At 35.1% G+C, this 22,396-nt stretch overlaps 1 protein-coding gene across 5 annotated transcripts in view; it reads right to left on the reverse strand.

The window, feature by feature from the left end:
* The window catches only part of LOC113505570 (heterogeneous nuclear ribonucleoprotein L), a 396,434-nt gene that overhangs the window by 231,277 nt on the left and 142,761 nt on the right, over nucleotides 1-22,396 (reverse strand). For all 5 annotated transcript variants that reach the window (XM_026888355.1, XM_026888354.1, XM_026888353.1 and 2 more), the window contains exon 2: nucleotides 13,064-13,177. In XM_026888355.1, coding sequence (XP_026744156.1) covers nucleotides 13,064-13,177 — 114 coding nt within the window. The remainder of the gene's footprint in view (nucleotides 1-13,063; nucleotides 13,178-22,396) is intronic.

A 22,396-nucleotide genomic window follows, 5' to 3' on the forward strand; every position in this document is an offset into this window, starting at 1 on the left:
GCACAAATCAGCCTTACAATGTAAAAATAATTTTGAATACAGTCACAAAGACGCTTGAAAGGTGAAGAAAATACAGCGCTAAAGCACAAAGTATCTTTCAGATTTAAATATCCTCATCTTTTTTATAACCCGACATAATTTAGCGTTACACCAACGCACACAACACACCGGGAAAACGATCTAAAACTCTCAAATGACCGGCCACACAAGCCCAACGCACTATAAGATTATCCGAGGCTCAATAACTTACGTCATTACCGCTTACGATCCCGCGTTCATGACAGCCTGGTGTATGCAAAACGGATGCGCCGCAACATAATCCCGTATAAAATCCCGGGTATACCCATCACTACGAGTATCGAATCTCAGCTCAGTTAAGTACAAGCGTACTTAATATTTAAGACGTTCGTTTATCTTTATAGCTGTTATCGGAAACTGGTTTTGGGACAAAATGGGATATTTTCTCTGCTGATATTCGGTTAGCATGTAAGCTTAGAGTTCGGGTCTTACATTAGTGTTTTGGTGAATAGAAGCGATATAGAAAATTCAATGACTGGACGAAGTAAGTATTAGGGCCACAGCTGATGGCTATTGACCTTTGAAGCCCTAAATATGTTTATATTAATGAAAAGAAAACCATTGAGTTCTTAAAGTTCAAGACATAAATGGAGTTTCATTTTTATTTAAGTTACATTCCAACGCTAAGGTTTTTCTATCATTTTTCCATCTCTCTCAATGGCCTACCATTGACAGAGATGTAAAGATAAAGTACAGGCTATGACGTTCTTATTGTTGTCGTAACCAAACTCATTTCCTCATTAATACGAAATTATATTAATGCGTTCCGTTGCCCATATCTTAATTATACGTAACCAATTAACATTTTAACACACAAATTAAGTCTTAAATTACATTTTAATCACAATAAAAACCCAACTGAATAATCTCCACTATCGGGGGAGACCTCATTATTCAAATGCATGTTCCAACTAAAGGTTCTCGATCGGAACTCGCCGGCGACTCGGCCGAGCGTTTCGAGTGGTCCGCTCGGAAACAATGAACAGATCGGTACAGAAAGCGATAAACACCGAGACGTTTGATTACTTAACACTAGTGCGGGCACTCGAATGGAAATCGATAGTGTTGTAGCTCCCCGCAAATGTACACTTTGTAGACGTTTGAATGTATTTTGTAAGTAAGTTTTGTGAGTTTCAGAGACATTCGTTTTAAGAAATTTTTAGTTGTTTTGTTATAAAAAATATAACTAATATTTGTAAAAAACGTTATACATTTTAAAGACTATAACAATTTTTGGACTTCAACAATTATGAGTAGTTGCTCTTGCATGATCAATATTTAAAACAAAAGTTTCTCTTTTAAACGGATATCATTAATAAGGCGAGAAAACATTTGCAAACAAAAAATATAAAAGAACAAAGCGCCGTTTAGCTATACCTACTTCTTTAACAAAATGTTTCTACGGCATCTCTGATAAAAACACTTTTGAAATCCCATCAACCCTCGTTTCGTCTGAAAACAATCTATTGAGAGGCGTCCGTTTTTAAATTCGTACGAAGCAAATTGATAGAAAACAGGACTGCCCGTCGCAAATCCTGATAAACTGACAATGCAAATTTCTTGTGAAAAATCACAATATCGCTGCAACAATAGCTTTGGTACTTTGAGAAAGAGGCAATATTTTTTAATACCTACATTTTTATAAGAGTATGAAGTTTGCTAAAAATCTAAAACTAAGCAACACTTATCAAAATCTAAGGTTTACAAAAAAAACCGTATTCTTAATATTATGATCAGCTCTTTAAAACAATGTATGAGAGGCGCACTTGCACCTAGTAATGGTGGAAGTGTTTTCAACGGGCTTTTTTAATTAACAATTTGTTTAGGAAAATTATGAAAAACGTTTTAAGGAAAAACATACTTAACGCAATATAACTCAAGTCCCTTTTAAGTATAATCAAATAAGGAAAACATCAAATAACAAAAATAATTATGACCCATTGTCGAATCGAATATGCGACTTGAAAACCTATTGTGTAAAGAATCAAATACGAAAACAAATGTTAGGGGTCTGAGCTATTTTTAATTGTTCTATTGAAATGTTTTCAGGACAAAATAAGTTTTTATGTAAAAATTGTTGTGTGTTTGACATTTAGAAAAGTCTCTCGACTTGTTTTGTAATTAATGAACATTCCATGGACTTTTCACAAGGACCTAACATTGTAAAGAATAATCCTGACAGTTAAAGACTATTCTAAATAAATTTTTTTTTCGGTCTCTTGATTTTAAAGTTCTATAGTAATTGTTACGATTTTTAAAGTCTAAAAGAGCAATAAAAAAGCGGGTATTTTGATCTCCCCGTACTTTTTAGATTTTGTACAAATTTACGTTTAAAAATAATGTCGTTTTTGTTAATTGAATAAATGGGACAATAAGATAAAAATAAAATGTCTCACTTACAAATTAGGCCTTACTTTTACTGACTTGAAATGAGTTTTTTCTAGAAATGGCAAAAAATTGTCTTACTATGGAAATACAGCACAATATTTTATTATGTACCCAAAATAACAATAAAAATCTATGTGACCCATTTATGTGTACCCCATTTCCTCCGGATTCTTTATAATTCATTCTTTCTAAACTTTCAGCAACCTACTCGTATAAATTTTGTCGTCAAACTTACATTATTATTTTTATTTTTTATTTCGTTGAAACGATAATGTCTGACGAATCCAGCTATTCGTTAGTCTTTCGTTCAATTCAAGACATAATTTGAATTCCGTACATAGTCTCGTGAAAGTACAATATGTGGGGTTATAACTTGATGTCATTTTATGATTATATCTTCGCTTATATTTCTAAGGCTCAACTGAATATAGAAGTAATATACTGTTTTATCTTTTTATAATATGAACTATTATCGCGATCATCTTGTTCTTAGGTATGTTCAGGTTCTATACAGTATATGTAGTAATTATTCTGAGTAATCATTGAGTGGTTAATTGAAGTTATTCCTTTTACATTTAATACCTTGTATGCACAACTTTACAATAAGACAAATTTGATAAACTTGTTTCATTCTATCGACCAAATACATTTTATTACACTCAAATACTTCCTTTTCTAAATAACTTGTTTGAGATCCCGCTGCTGGGCAAAGGCCTCCCCCTTATCAATATAAGAATAAAATTTAACAATATACCACTGCAAATTTAAATATATCATGAATAAACACCTCGTATAAATGACAAGTTAATCCCAAGTTTCAGATCTCATCCGCACAACATAACTAGGTACATCCCGCGTCTCTGCCTGACCTACATAAAACAAACTTCACATACAGACGCACCTTTCGACTTGATACCGCTGTGATCTTAAGTTTTTAAAGTCTCAAGTTAACACTCCAAGTTTGTGAGTGCTTCGATACAGTTCTCAAGAATTTATGATGTTGTTTTTAAGTCTATTCGTTTGTTTTTGACTGAATTTTTAATCTGTTGTTAGGTAATTATGTCAGAAACTAGAGTCTACAATCTAACTTTGACAAACATGTATTTAAGTATCCTGGCTTGTTTACTTTTTACTACAGCCAATTTTACTCATCATCTCATCTCAGCCTATCGCCGTCCACTGCTGAACGTAGGCCTCCCCCAAAGAGCGCCAACCATCCCGGTCCTGGGCAGCCCGCATCCATCCGCTGCCAGCCACCTTCTTCAAATCATCGGTCCATCGTGCCGCAGGACGTCCTACACTACGTTTGCCTAAACGTGGTCTCCACTCTAACACGTGTCTGCTCCATCGACCGTCTGTCCGTCTGCAGACATGGCCGGCCCATTTCCACTTCAGCGTGCTGATTCTGCGAGCAATATCGGTAACTTTGGTTCTCTGGCGGATGACTTCGTTACGAATTTTATCCACCAGAGATACCCCGAGCATCGCTCTCTCCATCGCACGCTGAGCAACCTTGAATTTATGGACCAGGCCCACGGTGAGTGTCCACGTTTCAGCTCCATACGTCATTACGGGTAGGACGCACTGGTTAAAGACCCTGGTCTTAAGGGATTGTGGTATCGACGATTCAAAGATATGACGTAGCTTCCCGAATGCTGCCCAGCCCAAACGTGTGGTGCCGGGCTAGAATTGCACCACCCCATTTCTTCTCGTGGGTGTCGTAGGAGGCGACTAAGGGACAAAACAACACCGGGGGCGGGCAGCAGCGCCCCACGGAGAATAACTATACCACAGAACTGCGGTCACCAACCCGCATGCCAAGCGTGGTGACTACGGCAAATCCCCCCCTTATGCAGCACAATAGCAGAAGAATACGTTTGGGCTGGGCAATTTTACTAATAATTATAAATTGAATGTACAAGCATAAGTTTGTTTACGCTTTCTCGCTAAATCTACTTAGCCGATCATCTTGAAACTTCATACATTATTTTTTTTAGAGATTTTAACCTATGTAACACGGGCAGGGCCACGTACGACAAGTAGTTTATTAAAACGGAGAAATTAACAGTTGTTGCAATACTGTTGTACTTGTTCAAGAATAATTGTGACATTAACGTAAAATATGGTCTTGTAAAATAATAAATTGAATAATTAAATCGATATAAAATATAATCTTGATGAAATTTGTAGTCAATTCGTTTGCAGTATACAAAAGTTCAAAGACAAAATAATGTTCAACGATTCCGCTTTTGTTTTCATCACAAAGTGTGGCTCTTTTACCATACTTTCATACCTTTATAGAATGCCTTGAATAATGAATACACACATAAGCATCCAGCTTTAATATTATTTATGAAAATGAGCGAAGCAGAATCGTATAATCTTTCAAAGGATTGCGTATAGCAACTTCCGTGGCACCGCTTGTTAATTAATAACACTTGCTACGCTTTGCTAAGAACGTAAAATATATTAAATATACTTTGTGTCACTCGCGACGTGACGTAGGAAGCTTTTGATAAAACTGGTTTTAACAATGTTGTGTTTCGAGAGTTAAATACCTATTATGATTTTTTTGGGTTTCACAAAGGAACGAATTAGACGTTTCACAAGCATATCGTTTTGATAATGAATAAGAAGGATAGATCAACGTTGAAAGTTCTGTACTTGAACATAGTCAATATATTATTGAGTACGTTATAAATTATTCAAGAAATCGATTAATACCCACTCAAGAGTTATGAATTGTTGTCTACCCAGTGTTAAACTTTTTGATTATTTTCATAGCTGATTAGCCCTCACAAAACTGAAATCCTATCAATGAATCGATTCACATCCGTATGTTGACTTCGCAACACAATAATTGAAACATCAGCAGTAAAAACAAACTAGCAACAGATTGCACAAGCTAATAAAATGTTCAGCAACATTTCATACAAGTTTCCCCTTCACCGACTGTCGCCAAGTTTTATTGGACTTCAGCCCTCGTACCACGAACACTTTAAACAAGGACGGAGACTTTGTGAAAGCTTGACAGCGATGTACATACACGTAGCAGCATCTGGCATGCACAACGACGATAGGTTCGTTTTTAGATTTCAGGGTACAGGGATAGTATTGTGGGCTCGTGATAGTTTGATGGCTCTTGGAAACTTTGATGGACGCCGACCAAAGAATCTGCGAATGGACGTAACGTATTATTTACTTTGTGAAATGAATCGCTTCGCAGATTGTATTATGTTGCGGTGCAAAAGTTTCGCAGATTTATACGACTAGTAATATTACAGAACAGTGAAACTCGATTTTCTCTATAAAATAAATGATCTGTTTGTGAAGTTTGTTTCTGTAAGCATGTTTTTCGGTTTTTGGCGAATTGTTGCATCCGAGTATTTTGTGACATATCTTTATATTTAAATTAAGTATCACAAAAACGTAGCAAACATTTTCTTCATGTGTAACATTTTTAAAACACAAATATATCATACACATATCCCAAAATCAATTTAACAGATGAAGTGATTCAAACAGAACCTAATTAATATATATACCTACGCATATTTAAAGACCCTCGTAACTATAGTCATAAGCCTTTTTCAAGGCCTACTAGAAATACAAGTCATGAATAAAACTACACAGTTACTTTCAACTATACTTTCCATCTACTGGCACAATAACAAAATAATTTATCACTAATAGCACACACAAACTCATATCTACAAATTACATCCCTAATCAGGTCCAACAAACATACACACAGGAGTATATTGGTAGTAAAGTCATAATAGGAGCAGTTGTCGCCGCGTCGCGTGGCACAAATAATAACTACTAATGGACTAATGTGTCCGACATCGATTGCTACGGCGACAATTGTTAGTATTTGACGACCAACCTTATTGTTGTTTGTAGGACCTCCCTTTGGTATTTCCAGTTTGATGTGGGGTTATTGTGTTTCGTATTTAAATTTTGGGTGGTTTTCTTTTTTAGTGGATGTTTTAGGAGTTTGTAAAAGATGCATCGGTATACTGACGGAATGGCAGATTCACTACCCTGCACATGCGTCAACTCACGATGAGAACTTCGGTTGAGTCCTAAACTAGCCGGGCATTCCCGACAAAAAGCGACGGTAAATCATCTCGACCTCCGTGGTCGAGTGGCGTACGCACCGGTTTCAAGGTGTCGCTAGCTCCGAGGTCCCGGGTTCGATCCCCGGTCGGGTCAATGTCTCGGGTCTGGGTGTTTGTGGTACCTTCGTTGTATCTGAATTCCATAACACAAGTGCTTTTGCAACTTACTTTGGGTTCAGAACAATGTATGTGATGTTGTCCGCATTTATTATATATTATTATTTATTATCTTCACAAAGTTTACCATAAAAAAGCTTCTTTATAAGTAAGGTTTCTAGCAATATATTGTCCTAGAAGTAACTTATAAATACCTGAACAACTTAGAAATTAAACAATAGTAACCTCGAAAAGGTCACAATAACATTAGCTTGGGAATACCTTGGAACAATTTATATGCCCATGAAAGAAAAACCGCAACACTTCTCTACACACAATATGATGCACCGATTCATGCATACAATCAACAGTATTTCCTTAAGATGTATTCATAGGCACCGCTTACTAAAGGAGTCAATACAAACTACGTTCACAATAATATAAAAAGCAGATCGTACAACATGGTTTATTTTTATCGTCATTTTGTTATATCTCAAAGGATTCCTGGAATCCTGAACAAGTGGAAACCTCAAAAGATTTCACAATGCATTTAAAACGCATACAATTCCTCACCATCAAATATTACAAGGAAAGTTCTCGCAATGCATTCGTGAATAAAATCATATTTCCATTTTTGAAATCATTCAGTGAATATTTCTAGGAATACCACAATTGTAGATAACAAGAACATCCTTGTACATTTTGTGTAGAAATGTTAAGTTTTCTTTTGTAGCAAGAAGTTTTATTTTAAAAATAATTAAAAGGAAATTCTCTTTTCTAAAAGTACTTATGTTTGAGTCCTTAAAATACTTCATTGTTACCAAGACTGCAGTAATTAGGATGAAATTAAATAATTGTGTTCGTGGAAATAATATTGTTCTTTTCATTTCATTCACTTTTCTTTTGACCAAAAGTCTCTCTGAAAATCTTTTGTTGTTGAAAGATATTCAATTGCTGGATGTTATGGTACATAAATCAAGATTTAAGATTTTTTGGTCGTTAAGGATTTGAATGTTATTGATACGGAATAAATGTTAAACTGTCATAAAAGCTAAAATGATTTTAGCGACGCTTAGTTTTCTGATGTGTGATGTCTCGATACATACATTTAAGTATAAAACGTAGGTAATCGTTGACCGAAGGTTTGAAAAAGCTTAATTCATTCAAAACCAGCCTAATAAGGTATTTAATCCTTGTATTGCGGGGGATTTTATAAACATTCAAGTCACATGCACAAAGACACTGAAACTCAGAAGAAGCATTCGTGGATCACACAAATGCTTCCTACGTGGGGATGAAACCCGCGACACACCGCTCAGTGGGTTTGGCAAGGTGACCTCAACCACTCGGCTATCCGTATATTTCATGCTATAAACCATAATTATGAATCAACACAACAAATGCACATCGAAGCTTAGTACGTGATCGATTACATCAAAGACATCAAAGTCCCACGTCATCATAACTTGGTTGTTCCGTATCTTGAAGTGACAAATTGTCCTCAAACGTTATATACGAGGGGTTATGTCTCCCATAATATTACGATTATGGGGTAAAGATGGGAGATTGATAGACTTAAGGATCGGGGGATGTTGGGTGTTTTTGGTATATGGTGAATTATGGGTATGAGGTTGGTACATATTTTGAGAGTTGTTGTAGTAAGAATCTTATCAAAACAACGACATGGTTGCAAAATGCATATCAAAACTAAATACCAAGAGATATATTTTGTTTTAATATAAACAATTCAAACCTCTTATGTATTTCCATCCATTTCATATTCATCTACTTATCATAAAACCTCTTTTGATTTTAGGGTAAAAATATCTTGTCGAGAAATTAATATTTTATAGTTTAAATATCTTTTCATTCAATTTTTCAATTATTAAAAATGACACTCCAAGATAGATCAAAAATCCAACACGATACCTAAAACTTCAAGCAGATATAACCTATTAGTAAGATATAACCCACTACCAGGTCAAATGTTGCAGATTCACATCCTGGCACACAAAAATGCCTTTTAGACTTCATGCACAAATAACAAGGCAGTCATCAGTAAAAACGTTGAAGGAAAACAACGTAAGGCACACCTGGTAAAAGCTACGCCACCCGCCTAACCCCTTAAGCGTCAATGATATGAACAGATTTTTTTTTATAGTAACTAGTGACCCTGATTCATTATTAAATGATGTAACGGCTTACTCCCGTGTATTTATCGGGAGTGCCCGACTAGTTTCAGACCCAACCGGAGTCGAACTGAGAAAGACTATGATATCTTTTACATTTGGGTAATATCTTAGTCACAACAACTAATATGTCCGTTCTTAGACACAAACATACACTCAACATTAAGTGTATGGTGTATACTTACTGAAAGTAGGTCACACTTTCGAGATTACAGGCAGTCCTTGACAGAGAACGTTCAGAACTTTAATAATAATACAGCGAAGTTTCCTAGGACTTGTAATTAAAATGTATGTCTTAGTGTATGCGAATGCGGGTGTAGTTAATGATTTATTTTAAGTTTCCAAGAAGTTCTTAAAGTAATGTTTACGGTTCCAGTTTTCAGAATTAAAAGTTGTGACAACATATGACTTATAATCATATATTAAAAATATATTTAAATATCAGCCTGTAATTATTCCACAGCTGGGAAAGTGATCTTAGCAAGGGACTCCAAGGGAGCAACATATATAGTTTTTGATGTTAAAATAAATATGGTTAAAAAAAATCCAACTAAATGCATATTTTACGAAAAAGTTCCTAACAGAACAACATTCATACACACAACTCTAATCACAATAACGTCCATATTTAAAACGTAACACGCAACAAAATCTCTACGTAACCCCGCGCCCACCGGCACCGGGGCCTAAAGTACCGAACTTCAAAAACTATACGGTATACGGTTGTACGATGTAATGGCGCGCACTGGACGCAACAGGTTCGTTCCGTACAATTGAGCTGGTACAAATTAGTGTGCTGTGTTCGTGGACGCTGTAAGGGTTATGGTTCTGTATGGGATATTGCGAAAGTATTTGTTTGTTAAGGGTTGTTTTTTGAATGGGTTTGTTGTTGTTGAGATTGTAGATAAATAAGTTGTTTGTTGGTAGTTCAATGTTTTAAAAATGACAGTATATTTTTGGTTGTTATGGGTCCTAAAATTTAACAACAAGCCGAAACAAAACTATATACGCAATAACTACTACTTAACTGTTTTAAAATAGAGTAAAAGCATTATAACGCGAAACAATAATGTAGAAAATGTGCGCGAAACAAAAATCATAATTGAAAGTGATTATTTAACATCTTTATTTCCATTTCTATGATAATTTTCGTCAGTGTCGCAATGAATTTATATTGTAACATTAAACCAGTTTCTGCAAAAGACTCGAGTGAATTTTCCGAATCGTTTCCTCCTACGTCTAAAACCAACAGATCCACTAACATACTATAGAACTTTTACTGCTTGAAGTTTGCTCTTCACATCTAAGAGCTTATCATGGTCGATAAAACTGGAATGGCTAATGCTATGGTGTCCGTAACAATTACATTTATAAACTTTTCAAAATAAAACTGAGGCACAAATATTGTGACGACTTAGGGGGATGAGAATAGATGGTGTCCTTTTCTCAGACCTATCCAATAGACACACAAAGTATAATGAGAATCGGTCAAGCCGTTTGGGAGTAGTTTAACTACAAAAAAAAAACGAGAACATTTAAACAATAAAAATTTACTACACAGTAAAGGCTTACTAAACACAAGTCTTATGTAAAAGTTAACCTCAGACAAGACTCGAACTTGCGAATCCTGGTTGAATGGACCAGTGTACGAAGGGCCGTTGATGTATAGCTGTACTCTCAGTTTTATGGCTCCACTCAAAACGGAGTGTTCAGATAAGGTGCTTTGTGAAGAACACTCGCTTCATATCAGTTTGAAGGTTCATGCTGACTCATTGTTAGGTAAAGTTATGGAAAATGAGTTGTATATCTTGGATATGTTTACACCTTTGCTTGTATTATGAAAATTTAAAGCAGGATCACTTTTAGTCTAGCAAAACGGTGATAACCAACGATTTTAGTTTTCAAACTACTATTTAACTCCATAAGTTGTCCATATGTTCCCAACATAAGTATGCATCGTTGACTCTCCGTTTTGCTGGTCCGTATTATCGGATAGGTTTTTAAATATACTGACCATTAATTTATACTGTGTCATGAATAATCAACAAATCGTTGAGGCAATTAGAAACGCCATCAATGAAATAAAACTGATTTGATAAATACGCAAGAAGAACACAAATTATGTAAAGGATCTATTTACAGAACAGATTCGACTTGCCTGTACACAAGACCTCATAAAACAGCCTTCTCAAAACTCTCAAATCACAAACAAAAGATGCCCCTATCTATAAGTCAAAACTCCATCTTCACGCTATGGCCACACAAAGGGTCGCAGAGATGTGTAAAACAATTTGAACTTGGCTCCGTATTTCACAATTTCATGGTCTAGGAAACTTAAGTTGCGATAAAACTTTGCGGCTTGGCCTCATGTGCGGGAATTAGAAGATGTTAGTTCATTGTGTACGTTTACGAGTTTAGAATTCAGGAAATTATTATGTTTGTTGTATTTTTTATGATGTTGCAACTTTGTGAGGAATTTTCCTTATTATCGCGTCATAATATGTATGCATTTCCACCACAGTTTTAAGAATAGCACGTATAGAACCTTTAGTTTGTTTAATTTAGGGTTTTTACGAATTCAATAAAGCGGGAAACCAGCCCAAAAAGTAATCTATACTAATATATAAAGCTGAAGAGTTTGTTTGTTTGTTTGTTTGAACGCGCTAATCTCGGGAACCACTGGTTCGATTTGAAAAAATATTTTTGTGTTGAATAGACCATTTATCGAGGAAGGCTATAGGCTATATAACATCACGCTGCGACTAATAGGAGCGAAGATACAATGGAAAATGGGGAAAATTCTAACCACGTGGACGAAGTCGCGGGCAACAGCTAGTTTAAACCATATTTCCGTAACCAGAATTATTACGATTCAATGAATCTAGAGTTTTTATTGTCACTTTTTATCCCAATTGATTTATAACATCAAGGTAGAAGGAAAACAGACATGAACTCATATAAAACTTCCACTTCACTGATCAGAGCACTAACAAGGATACAAGTAAATGTATTTATACTAGACCTAGATTCAATCACAGGGCTGCCTTCAAGTAAATGCGTTTCTATGCATTCGACCTTGAGTTACCATATGAGGCCATCACTTGGTGTTTCTAACAGAAAATTACATTATTGGAATATATGTTGTTAACAATATTGAGTAGAGTATTATAAAGGAAAAGTAACAAGAAAAAAAGTAACTAATGATATTTATGATGTGTATTATAATGAATTAATTGATTTCAAAGAAAACCAACCTTCAAACAAAGGAATGATGTAAGGTTAAGAGATGAAAAGGGTATCATTTTATTTAAACCAAATAGACCTTCCTCAACAGATATTTGTCTCATTAATAATTAATTAATTATTGAACAACGATTTTGTCACGAGTATTTATGGGATAGCCCGACCAGTTTCGGACCAATTTGAACTTAATCGTGAACTGACGCGATGGCCGCTAATCGAAGAGGATGTTCCGAAGAATACGTGTAACAGTTATTAAATAAATAATTATAAGTTCGCCTAACATAAGTTACTTTAATAATTATGGTAAGAATCACATACCTTGAAATCACATCATTCTTTATTTTTCAATGAGAAACATAATGCAAGTTTACGATAAGAAGTTTTCTCGATAACGGCCGATTCGAAGACGATTAATTTTCGTTTCTTGCTTCCAAGTTATATCTTACCTAATGTTTTTCTTCTTATAAAATATCACGAGATGTTTTAATTGCTTTCAGATTGATGTGAAATTGAATATCGATCTTTGAGGTAAACGATTACTTTTATTGGAGAAACGACAAGTTATTTACCTAAATTTATTTTCGATGAATGTGTAGGTACTTGAAGTACCTATCTACGTCCTGCGTTTCGTTAATGTTATTTAATATTTTTATATTGTTCATTATTTAATTAACAATGAACCTGAGGGACGATTTCCAGCAACAGATAACTGTTTTGTGACTGCAAACTAATAACTTATACATATTTCTTTAACGTTCTTCTATGTACATACTACGTGCTTATAAAACAGTATGACAGCAACTATAGTAGCGAGACATACAAAAGAGTGTCAACTAAAATTAACTTTTCTTTTCTTCTTTGAACATGTATCGTGACTTGTTACTTTCTTTAAGCAGATTAAGTATTCTAAGCCATATAACAATAGTGTTTATAATGTTGTCTACTCACCACAGTGATAGGATAGGCCGGATTGATGATGGTGTACAGCAGTATATGGTTGGGCCGCGCCGGCGGCTCGCGCTTTCGCCGCGGCTCGCCCGCCATGTAGTTGTTGCCATTACTCTGTAAATAAATGAGATACAAATTAGTATAATAATTCTTAAAGTGAAGTAAGAAATAAAACTGGTTAAATGTCAATCGGACTCGAAACCTTAATCGATTGGGTGACAATAAATTCATGACTGTTCCAATCGTTGCCTTAACCCTCTATTTATATTTTAAGCCCATGGAAACATTATAAAAATAATTTAAATTTCGGACAGTGTGTATAATACGAGTAGGTAGAATAATCATTTCATTGCATCAAGAGTTCAACATCAACACGCAACCCCGCCGTTTAGTTGCCCGGTTGTCCGAAACTAGTCGGACGATCCCCAATTTAAGTATGAATCGTTATCACAAAAGTTACTATAAAATTACTAAGCTTGAGTAAACCGTTCATCGTAACATTATCTTCTAATTAACGCTTTACTTTATACAAAGAAAATTTTCTCTCTAGAAGAAATCCCTCAAGTAGAAATGTAGAAAATGAATTTAATTCAAAAGTTTCTTTTAACTTTGAATACCACAAAATTCAAATTAAGTTTTAGAAATAAAGATGGAGTATGAAAGATAAAACTTCATTACTAGAACATCAAATTATGCAACGTGTCTAAACTGACTCCAGTTTTATTTAAAATACAACTTCTAGACAAATAAACATTCTTTTTTAAATTTGTACAAAAGTCAACTCATAAAGACATGCATGCTCTCCACGTGAATTTATAATCCTTTATAGTGTGCAATAGTCTCATATTCTATTAGACGATCAACATGTTGTAATATGACATGGGATTATTACAACAATTTTAAAAGGTAAAATTGCCTATTTTCCTATAGGTATGTCGCCCCATGATTAAGGACTCGCGTTTGGATCCGATACTAGTCGGGCAATCGCAATAAATAAACGTGAGTAAAACATTGTACCTTATAAGTATGAATCATTATCACAAAGGTTACAGAAAAAAATACTACTATCAATATTTGGACATTTCGTTTTACAAGATCGTCATTCATCGTTTAAAACAAACGGTAAGCTAGCTACCTAGTACGGCCATTAGATCATAAATCATAATACCTGTTGCCATAAATCTAAGGTGTATACGGGTTCCCGTTACTCTCTGTTGACTTTGTAACTTGTACGTCCGACTGTCAAAGTGCCGGTGGTACAGATCAAATAGGACGCGATGTCAGGTGGGTAATAAATGTTGAGGAATACTCGTACATATGAAATAACTTATGTTAGGAACTTGTGTGAAGGAAAAGTTAACCTAGGCTGAGATTTTCGGCTATTTTATGGTCAAAATTTCAGAAGAGGCATTGTTTTTCAATATTTAGCTGTAGGTAAGTAATTGTTTTTCACCGGTAGCAAGAATATGGTGTCGCTTTTGACATATTCTAGTTTAAATTTTTAATTGTCAATATTTAATGCAAAACCTTTAAGTTTTTTTCTATCACAACACATACCTATTTTGAAGTAACTCACAAAATAACTCAAAAAAACCTATCCCCATTTGGTCGGCTACTTAAATAGCGATAAACAACTTTGTTATTTCTAAAAGTAGGTACCGAACCAAACGTAGTTGGATATAGGTATTTTAAACAGTGAACTTATACAAGAACCTCTTTGTTAACTAAAACAAGTTCCCACACAGCTATATTTATAATACTCATGTTGCGCATAAAATCATTCCCCATAGGAAATCTGAAACTCATAAATATTTGTCGGCGCAGCGATCACACCTGTGCCCGAGCGCACGCCGACAATATTGACACACATCGCGAATTTCATATGACTAGCAGAACTTATTGAAGTAGACACTCTATTAAGTATTTTCTTGCTTATAGTTGAGAACGAAAGTTACTAAAGCATTGTATAGCAAGCTTATCTTTTGAATATTAGGATACTTGCTGAGGCAATAGATAAGGTTAAACGAAAAATATAAGTAAACCTTAACCTTCTATAATTACAATCAATATAAGGAAAAAAATATATCTGTTTATGATTTATTGTGTATCAAAGTTAAATAATCCCATCGGTGCCTTTAAATTATGTGAAGCCTCTTCTGCTTAAAAGATAAACCTGGGGGGGGGGGCTACCGTAACGTCTTAAAGTAGGAGAGGGTTGAAGAGAGAGACCACTGAAAGCTAAGTATTGCGCTGAAAAGTTTCCTAAATTTTACTTCAAAATGTGGTGGCAGACCCTCTACCTACGTTATAAAGCATACCAAAAGCGCAACTGCGTGATATCATCTATAATACGTCTTGCAACGAACTTGAGTTCAAAGTAGCATTCATGACCGCTCCAGTCAAGAGCACATAATTACACAAATGCAAGTCCAACGACAGTAATTTGCCAAACCGTCACAGAGACAGGCCGTCACCTCAGCGTCACCGATCTGCTTGCTCAGCCCGCCTAATGATTTATAATCACAAGTCGTCCGTTTAATTGCGTCCAACGTCCGCCCCGTGATGTATCGCCCGACGATAGTTGATGTCTGACGCGCTTGTGTACTCATTACAGGGCAGAAATAGATACGAGATGGTTGTAAGTCGCGATTTGCATTACTGTCAAATTCTAAGATCGCTTGTCAAGTTGTGAGGTTTGAGTGGCAGTGTCAACGGCTTTTGTTAGTTTAAAATTTAGGTCTTTTTGGTGTAGTTGATAACGTTTTAACGGTAACGTGAACCTTTCTTTGCATACATTAAGAATCCAATTTTCAACTGGTTTTACCACATACTAAAAATTCGAACTTATGATAAGTGTTGAATTCAAAGATATAAGATATATCATTGAAGACTGATTATTTTATTTATTCAGTGTCATAGGTATCATCATACAGGTATTTTATACATTTAGTTGATTAATGAAGATTTAAACATTGTTGAGATATAATAGTTGAGCGACTAACACCATTCATTAAATGAAACACAGTGTGTCATCTTTTACCACAAACATACAATCGAAATCGAAATCATAGCACATTCACTTTTAAAACCAAAACGTCAAAAATCAAAATCCCAACCCTTCTTTCTCGTTAATTCAAAATGGCGACTGTTGTCGTTGACGTTATTAATGCCTCAAACAACTTACAGTTACGCTAAACAAACGTAATAACGCGGTATATGAATATTCATCATCGCGAATCCGTTGAGGGTTAAGAGTGGTTTAAGTTGTAAAATTAAGCGGATACTAATAAGAGATGGTTTTTATTTTTGTGAGGTAAACATGAAACTATTTTAAACTTCAGAATCGTTTATATCCTGAGAGCAGTTTGAAGGGGTTCCTTGAGACAATTCGAAATACATAGTTTTACCCATTTTTATTTCCATTTCCATCAATACTATTATTGTAAGTTTCATTTCTTGCAATTTACATAACGATTACTTCTTTCTCTGTTTAGTCTAGGTACCTAGTCATTCATATACTCCTTTAGAAGATAAAATGATTTTATCATTACGGTATCAACTGCGAGTAGCTCACAGTATTACTAAACACACTAGAAATGTTTTTATCTCAGACAGACGGATCCTACTGACCTCATAGCCGTTACGTTTAGCAGCTAAGAGTGGAGCAGTTAGGAGTAATCTTATTATGCTAACCTACACCACAGTTTCAACAGTAGTTGACTTTCAACTAAGCTTCTATACACCTTAGGGTGTTTAAGGTAAGGAGGTAATTGGCAATTTGTGAAGGCAGAAGATAGTGGTGAGTTATAAAAAAAAACTGAACTTTCAAAGAACTAATGACATCAAAACGTTTTCACAGTCTTACAAGAACAATCGGCATAAATATCAATATTCAACAACGCCACCTAGTCTCAAACTAAACAAAGCTCGTACTATGTATACTAGACAACTGAAACATAAATATAAACATATTTACGAAAAATATTGCTACATGACATAGATAAAATACAACCAGAAAAATAAAATTACAACCACGCTTATAACACAAGCATTTGTCTTGGTTGGGAATCAATCCCATGACCCCCGGTATAGCAGTCAGGGCCATAACCACTCGACCAACAGGCCACTCAAACATCTACTACCCCAGCCTATAATAAAAAAAACAACAAGGACACCAACCTATTTCCTGCTACACCATAACCACGACGGCACGTACACAATCCCGCCATTATCTTATCTTAGGGCACCGCAGACTCACTATCATACTATCCCGGTAAAGACTATAATCTCATTTAGCCCTGATTTTACATCCACCCTGTAAACTATAAATGTTAATTGTAGGAGCGGAATAGAAACGACGCAGGACGTAGTTTTTGGTTGAAATTAGTAAATGTTATAACATTGTCAGAGAGTTGGAAAATATGTCTATTCCTACTGGTATTTATTTTTAATTAAACGTTATTAAGTCCTTTATGTGAAGTACCCTTTTCAAAAGTATAATAAGGTTTTATATATTAGATAATCAACGTTGCTTTTTTTACAGACATTAAAAGAGACACAATTACCTACTTTATTTAACTGCATTTCCTTTCATAAGTTTTTAATAGCAGTAATACCAATAATAATTTCCAAATAAACACTATTTTTACAAGTGATTGAATAAATACCAATCAATACTTTATTTGTTCCCGGCTTTCTTAAAATCCAAAACTCCATATCAATAGCGTCTAAACAAAATATTTAATCTAAACTAACAAAACACCAGAAAGTTCACAACATGAGCTCTATAAAGGTATAAAGGGCCGACCAGTTAAACGGTGTTTAACGAAAAGTAACAAAGTAGTACAATTTTGGCTCTATGAATAATGCAAGCGATTATTCTACGCACAGAACATAGGCAAGTAAGGGGAAGTGCCTGTATTCTACAATATGACTGGACCCGGTAACGCCTTTAAGGCAGAGAAGTAATCAAAACCTGAGCTCAGTTTTAAAACATGGGTAAACAGTCATTTACTCTCAGTTTCTTTTTACTAAGATTTGCCCTGGCGGGAACCTAATTTATTTGTTATTCGCTGTTCAATTTTTATGGCTCTTTTTCGTCCGCTCAATACTTTAACAAATAAAAAGTAACTCTGTATTTGACATGCCAAAACGACTACTAGCAGAATAGTGTATCATGAAATTCGGTTCAAAATATAACTTGTATCAAATCAGTTATATCTGTTTTATGCTAAGATCATCTCCTAATAGTGGAACACGCGCAGTCTCTGTGCCACTTCCTTTGACTCTGTACTCCATGTTCTTACTTAAAACAATGTTATGAGTGAACAGTTCCCGTATAAATGGAATTAAAACGTTATGATAAACGATGGAAGCCGCTTTGCCTCTGATTAATACATTTATTTTTGGATTTATATCATCTTTAATTGAATACCCATCAGTCGTCGAAGAATTAAGATATTAAAGATATTGAAACAAACGGTTTTTGGTTGCTTACTGGAATAATTACTGTTCTTAAAAATAGAAAAAATAAAACCCAATAAAAGGCCGCAAAAAAATATAAAACCATCATCATTGGCCTAGTCTTTTCCCAACTATGTTGGGGTCGGCTACCAGTCCAACCGGTTTCAGTTAAGTACCAGTGTTTAACAAGGAGCGACTGCCTATCTGTCCTCCTCAACCCAGTTACCTGGGCAACAAGACACTCCTTGGTTAGACTGGTTGTCAGACTTTTCAAGCTAAGCTAAAACCATAATTAAAACCCACGTTACGTTATTGGCCCAATATTTACATAAGCAAAGTAAACACACGAGATCGTTTGATGTAAGCTTTCTATTTATACATTAAAACATTCGTTAAAATAAAGAAAACATTAAGCCTCAATAAATAGGAAAATCAAAATGGATTGCAAATAAACGAAAACCAATACCAATAGACGGTTGGATCGTTATCAGAGTCAACAAATCGCGGACAGAAAGCTGCACAGACGTTTAAAGCGCCCACGCGATATAACATAAAATTGGTTTGAAACTATCCAAGTTATACGAAACTTTACCTTAACGAGAGCCACTCTAGTTCCTTATTTGAATTTCCTGGTTCAGTTGTGCTTGTCTACGTTAATCGTGACAAGATAATTTCGATCTTATGCTTTGCAAACTAAGATTACTTTTTGTTAAATGGCACATGTTTGTTTAAGTCAATACTCTTTATATTTAAGCAATCAATAATCTACTTAATTCCAATTGAAATATAGTATGAATGCCAATGCATAAACGTATTAGCATGCAAAATTTTAAGGATATTCTAATTCACACCTCATGAATAGCCAAATAAAGTCTAAATTCCAATAAAACGTGATATTTAGACCACAGGATGGGTGTTTTGAGTTTTATTTGAATTAAAATTTAGATTTAATCTTGTGTAGCCGTAAATTTATCGCCGGTTTAAGCAAAATGCAGTGAGAAGACTTTATTGCAAGGATTCGCGAATGAGTCAGAATATATAAACACGACAGAAATATGGCTGGGATAATGCTTTAATATTGTGTAGACCACTACATATTAATTTATGACATCTCATAATCTCATTGGAATATCGTATTTTTCATTGACGAATGTACTTACTATACAAATTATGTCATAAATTGATACAATCTATCTAATACAATATGAATATAGAGGTTGTGAGTTTGTGACATTGAATCGCATGATCCAATGCAGCGATTGCTGTAAATTGGCCCTAAACGAGATGAGGAGTGGTCAGCCTATATCCTGATATTAAAGACTGACTGCGCGGGTAACCGAGTGGTTGTGGTCACCACACTAAAACGTGACGTGTCGCGGGTTCCAACCCCGCGTAGGACAAGCATCCATGACTATAAGGCTGCCTTGAGCATTTGTCTTAAATGTTTGTAAAATTCTCCGCGACACAATAATTAATTTCCTTAATACAAGCGTTGTTCATAAAAAGCACATATTTGTTTACCTAATACTGTTAAGGTATCAAATTGTATATTAAAAATGCTACACAATCCCCACCCGACTCGAATCAGTAACGCTCGTAAACAAATACAAACACTTTGCTAACCATTAATAAAACAGACAATAGTAATCTTAAATTCGATCGGCCCATTAACCCAACATGAAAAAAAAAAGCAACCCACATTAATTACAATTGTGACAGGTTAAAATAAACGGTCAAGTGCGAATCGGACTTGTATGGAGAACCCCGTACCTTTGTAAAAAAGGAACAAAAAAATCGGTTTGTTGTATGGAAAGCCGAGAGGTTTTACATTTATTTTATTATATTTTCAGCAATACATCATCTGTTAAAATTTAAATTGTCAGCTGTCACGGTTGAGATATAGTCTGTCTAATCACAGACGAGTAGTAAGCGGTGTTTCAGTAATACTGACAAAATCAAAAATCAAAATCAAAATTCTAGCCTTTTAAGTAAGAAACTCCAAATAACCGGTTACAATAGACACGTTAATCACGCTATAGTAAAACAAATAAGTCGAGTGACAAATAAATTTTAAGTAACCTAAAACATATTTTTTTGTTGTTTGCTGTGAGTGCATTGACTGGGTTCTGTTTTTACTCTATAAGTACGGAACTCTAATAAACGGAAAAAACAAAATGGCTTCGTAAAAAAGGCTTTCATTTCATACACTCGTTGAAATGATTACAAACGTAGCGTTAATTCAGCGCGGTGGGGTTGAAATCATATGACAGGCACACAGCGAGTGATGAATTGTGGGTAGTGGAATGTTTCGTGGTTAGCTGTTTAATTGAGATATTTGTGAAAGGTGAAAATGTAAAATTCGTTGAATATATTTTAATGAAGTAACAGAACACGTTGCTCGTGGGTGTGTTACGCAATTCGTCAATTTTTAAAAATGAGGGACTGATGACCAGTATTTCATTTTATGCTCCGTCTTACCACAAAACACGCAATTGGCCTTTAACAAATCTTTGTGATAAATCATGCGTGGGGACCATATTTTGAAACAAATACTTTACTAATGATTGAGGTCACCACGGCAAACCAGCTAAACGCGACGAGTCGCGGGTTCGATCCCCACGTAGGACTAATGTTGAGTGATCCACGAATGCTTGATCTGAGTTTTTTGGGTCATTGTGCAAGCAAGTTACAAGAGCCGCTTTTTTTTTAAAAAGGACCACATAATATTCAATTGTATTCTGAAATCACTCACTCATAAAATTACAGGCCGATGTAACATATGATTAAAACACTGCTTCACAAGAAATTCATCTCTACCAAAATCCAATCAAAATCTTGAACAACACGCGAACACTGTCTACCACCTACGCAGTCTCCCGAAACATTTTAAATTACTCTTAACAATATACAGAAGCCTACATTTGACAAATATGAATTAACCGAGAGCGTTGCTTTGTTCATACCAAACGTACAGACAACTGCCGACTGTGAGCCTCTGAAAGTAACTACATACATATTAGGGTTGTCTGTACCCTTGGTGTATATTTTACCCAAAATTACCCAAAAACACAAATTTTACAAAAAATAACTGGATATTAATATTGCACTACCTTTACCAACGCCGTCTTATATCACACTAGGCAAAGCCACTAGGTATTCTAAGTACTAGACAAGCGGTTAACATGAAGCTTGTATAATTTTCCCGTACGTGTGTATGTCTCTAAATTCCTCCTAAACAGATGGACCAATTGGAATGTTCCTAATTTTTGCATATTTTGTGGGTGACGATGGTTTAAGATCACAAGTAAGCTTGGTTGTACAATGTTCGCGGGATCATTACTTTATTTATGAATTGAATAACACTAATAGAAAACTAATAATTGTGTCCATCACACAGACATTCGTTTTGGGCGGGAACCGTGCCCACGAAATCTAGTGTAGCAGTCAGGGCTACGAACCACTACACCAACAGGCCAGGCAAAAAAAAAACAATACTAAATGGTTATTTTTTTCAAGTATTGCTCTCGGCGTATTTTAAATATTATGTTAATACAGTCAGCTTTGAATACGTTTGATTTGAACGCGACCTAAGTACACAAGAAATTACTTTAGACCTACCCCGCAAAAAGTCATTAGTTAAGAATGGCATAGGAAAGAGGTTTTGATGGAGGTTGTATAATACACCGGGTTTTAAATTAAAGGGGCTTCTTAATGGTTGAGAGTTATGGACCTTGGTTTAGGACGTACTTTAAAGTGACTAAATTAAAAAGAAAATGGAAGAGTAGGGAATTTTGGGGTTAAGAAGTGAAATAACATGGATTATGTAGAAAAAAAATACGTTTATGTAGATCCCTACTAATATTATAAATG

Source organism: Trichoplusia ni, chromosome 26, assembly GCF_003590095.1.
Source record: "Trichoplusia ni isolate ovarian cell line Hi5 chromosome 26, tn1, whole genome shotgun sequence".
NCBI classification, from domain to species: Eukaryota; Metazoa; Arthropoda; class Insecta; order Lepidoptera; family Noctuidae; genus Trichoplusia; species Trichoplusia ni.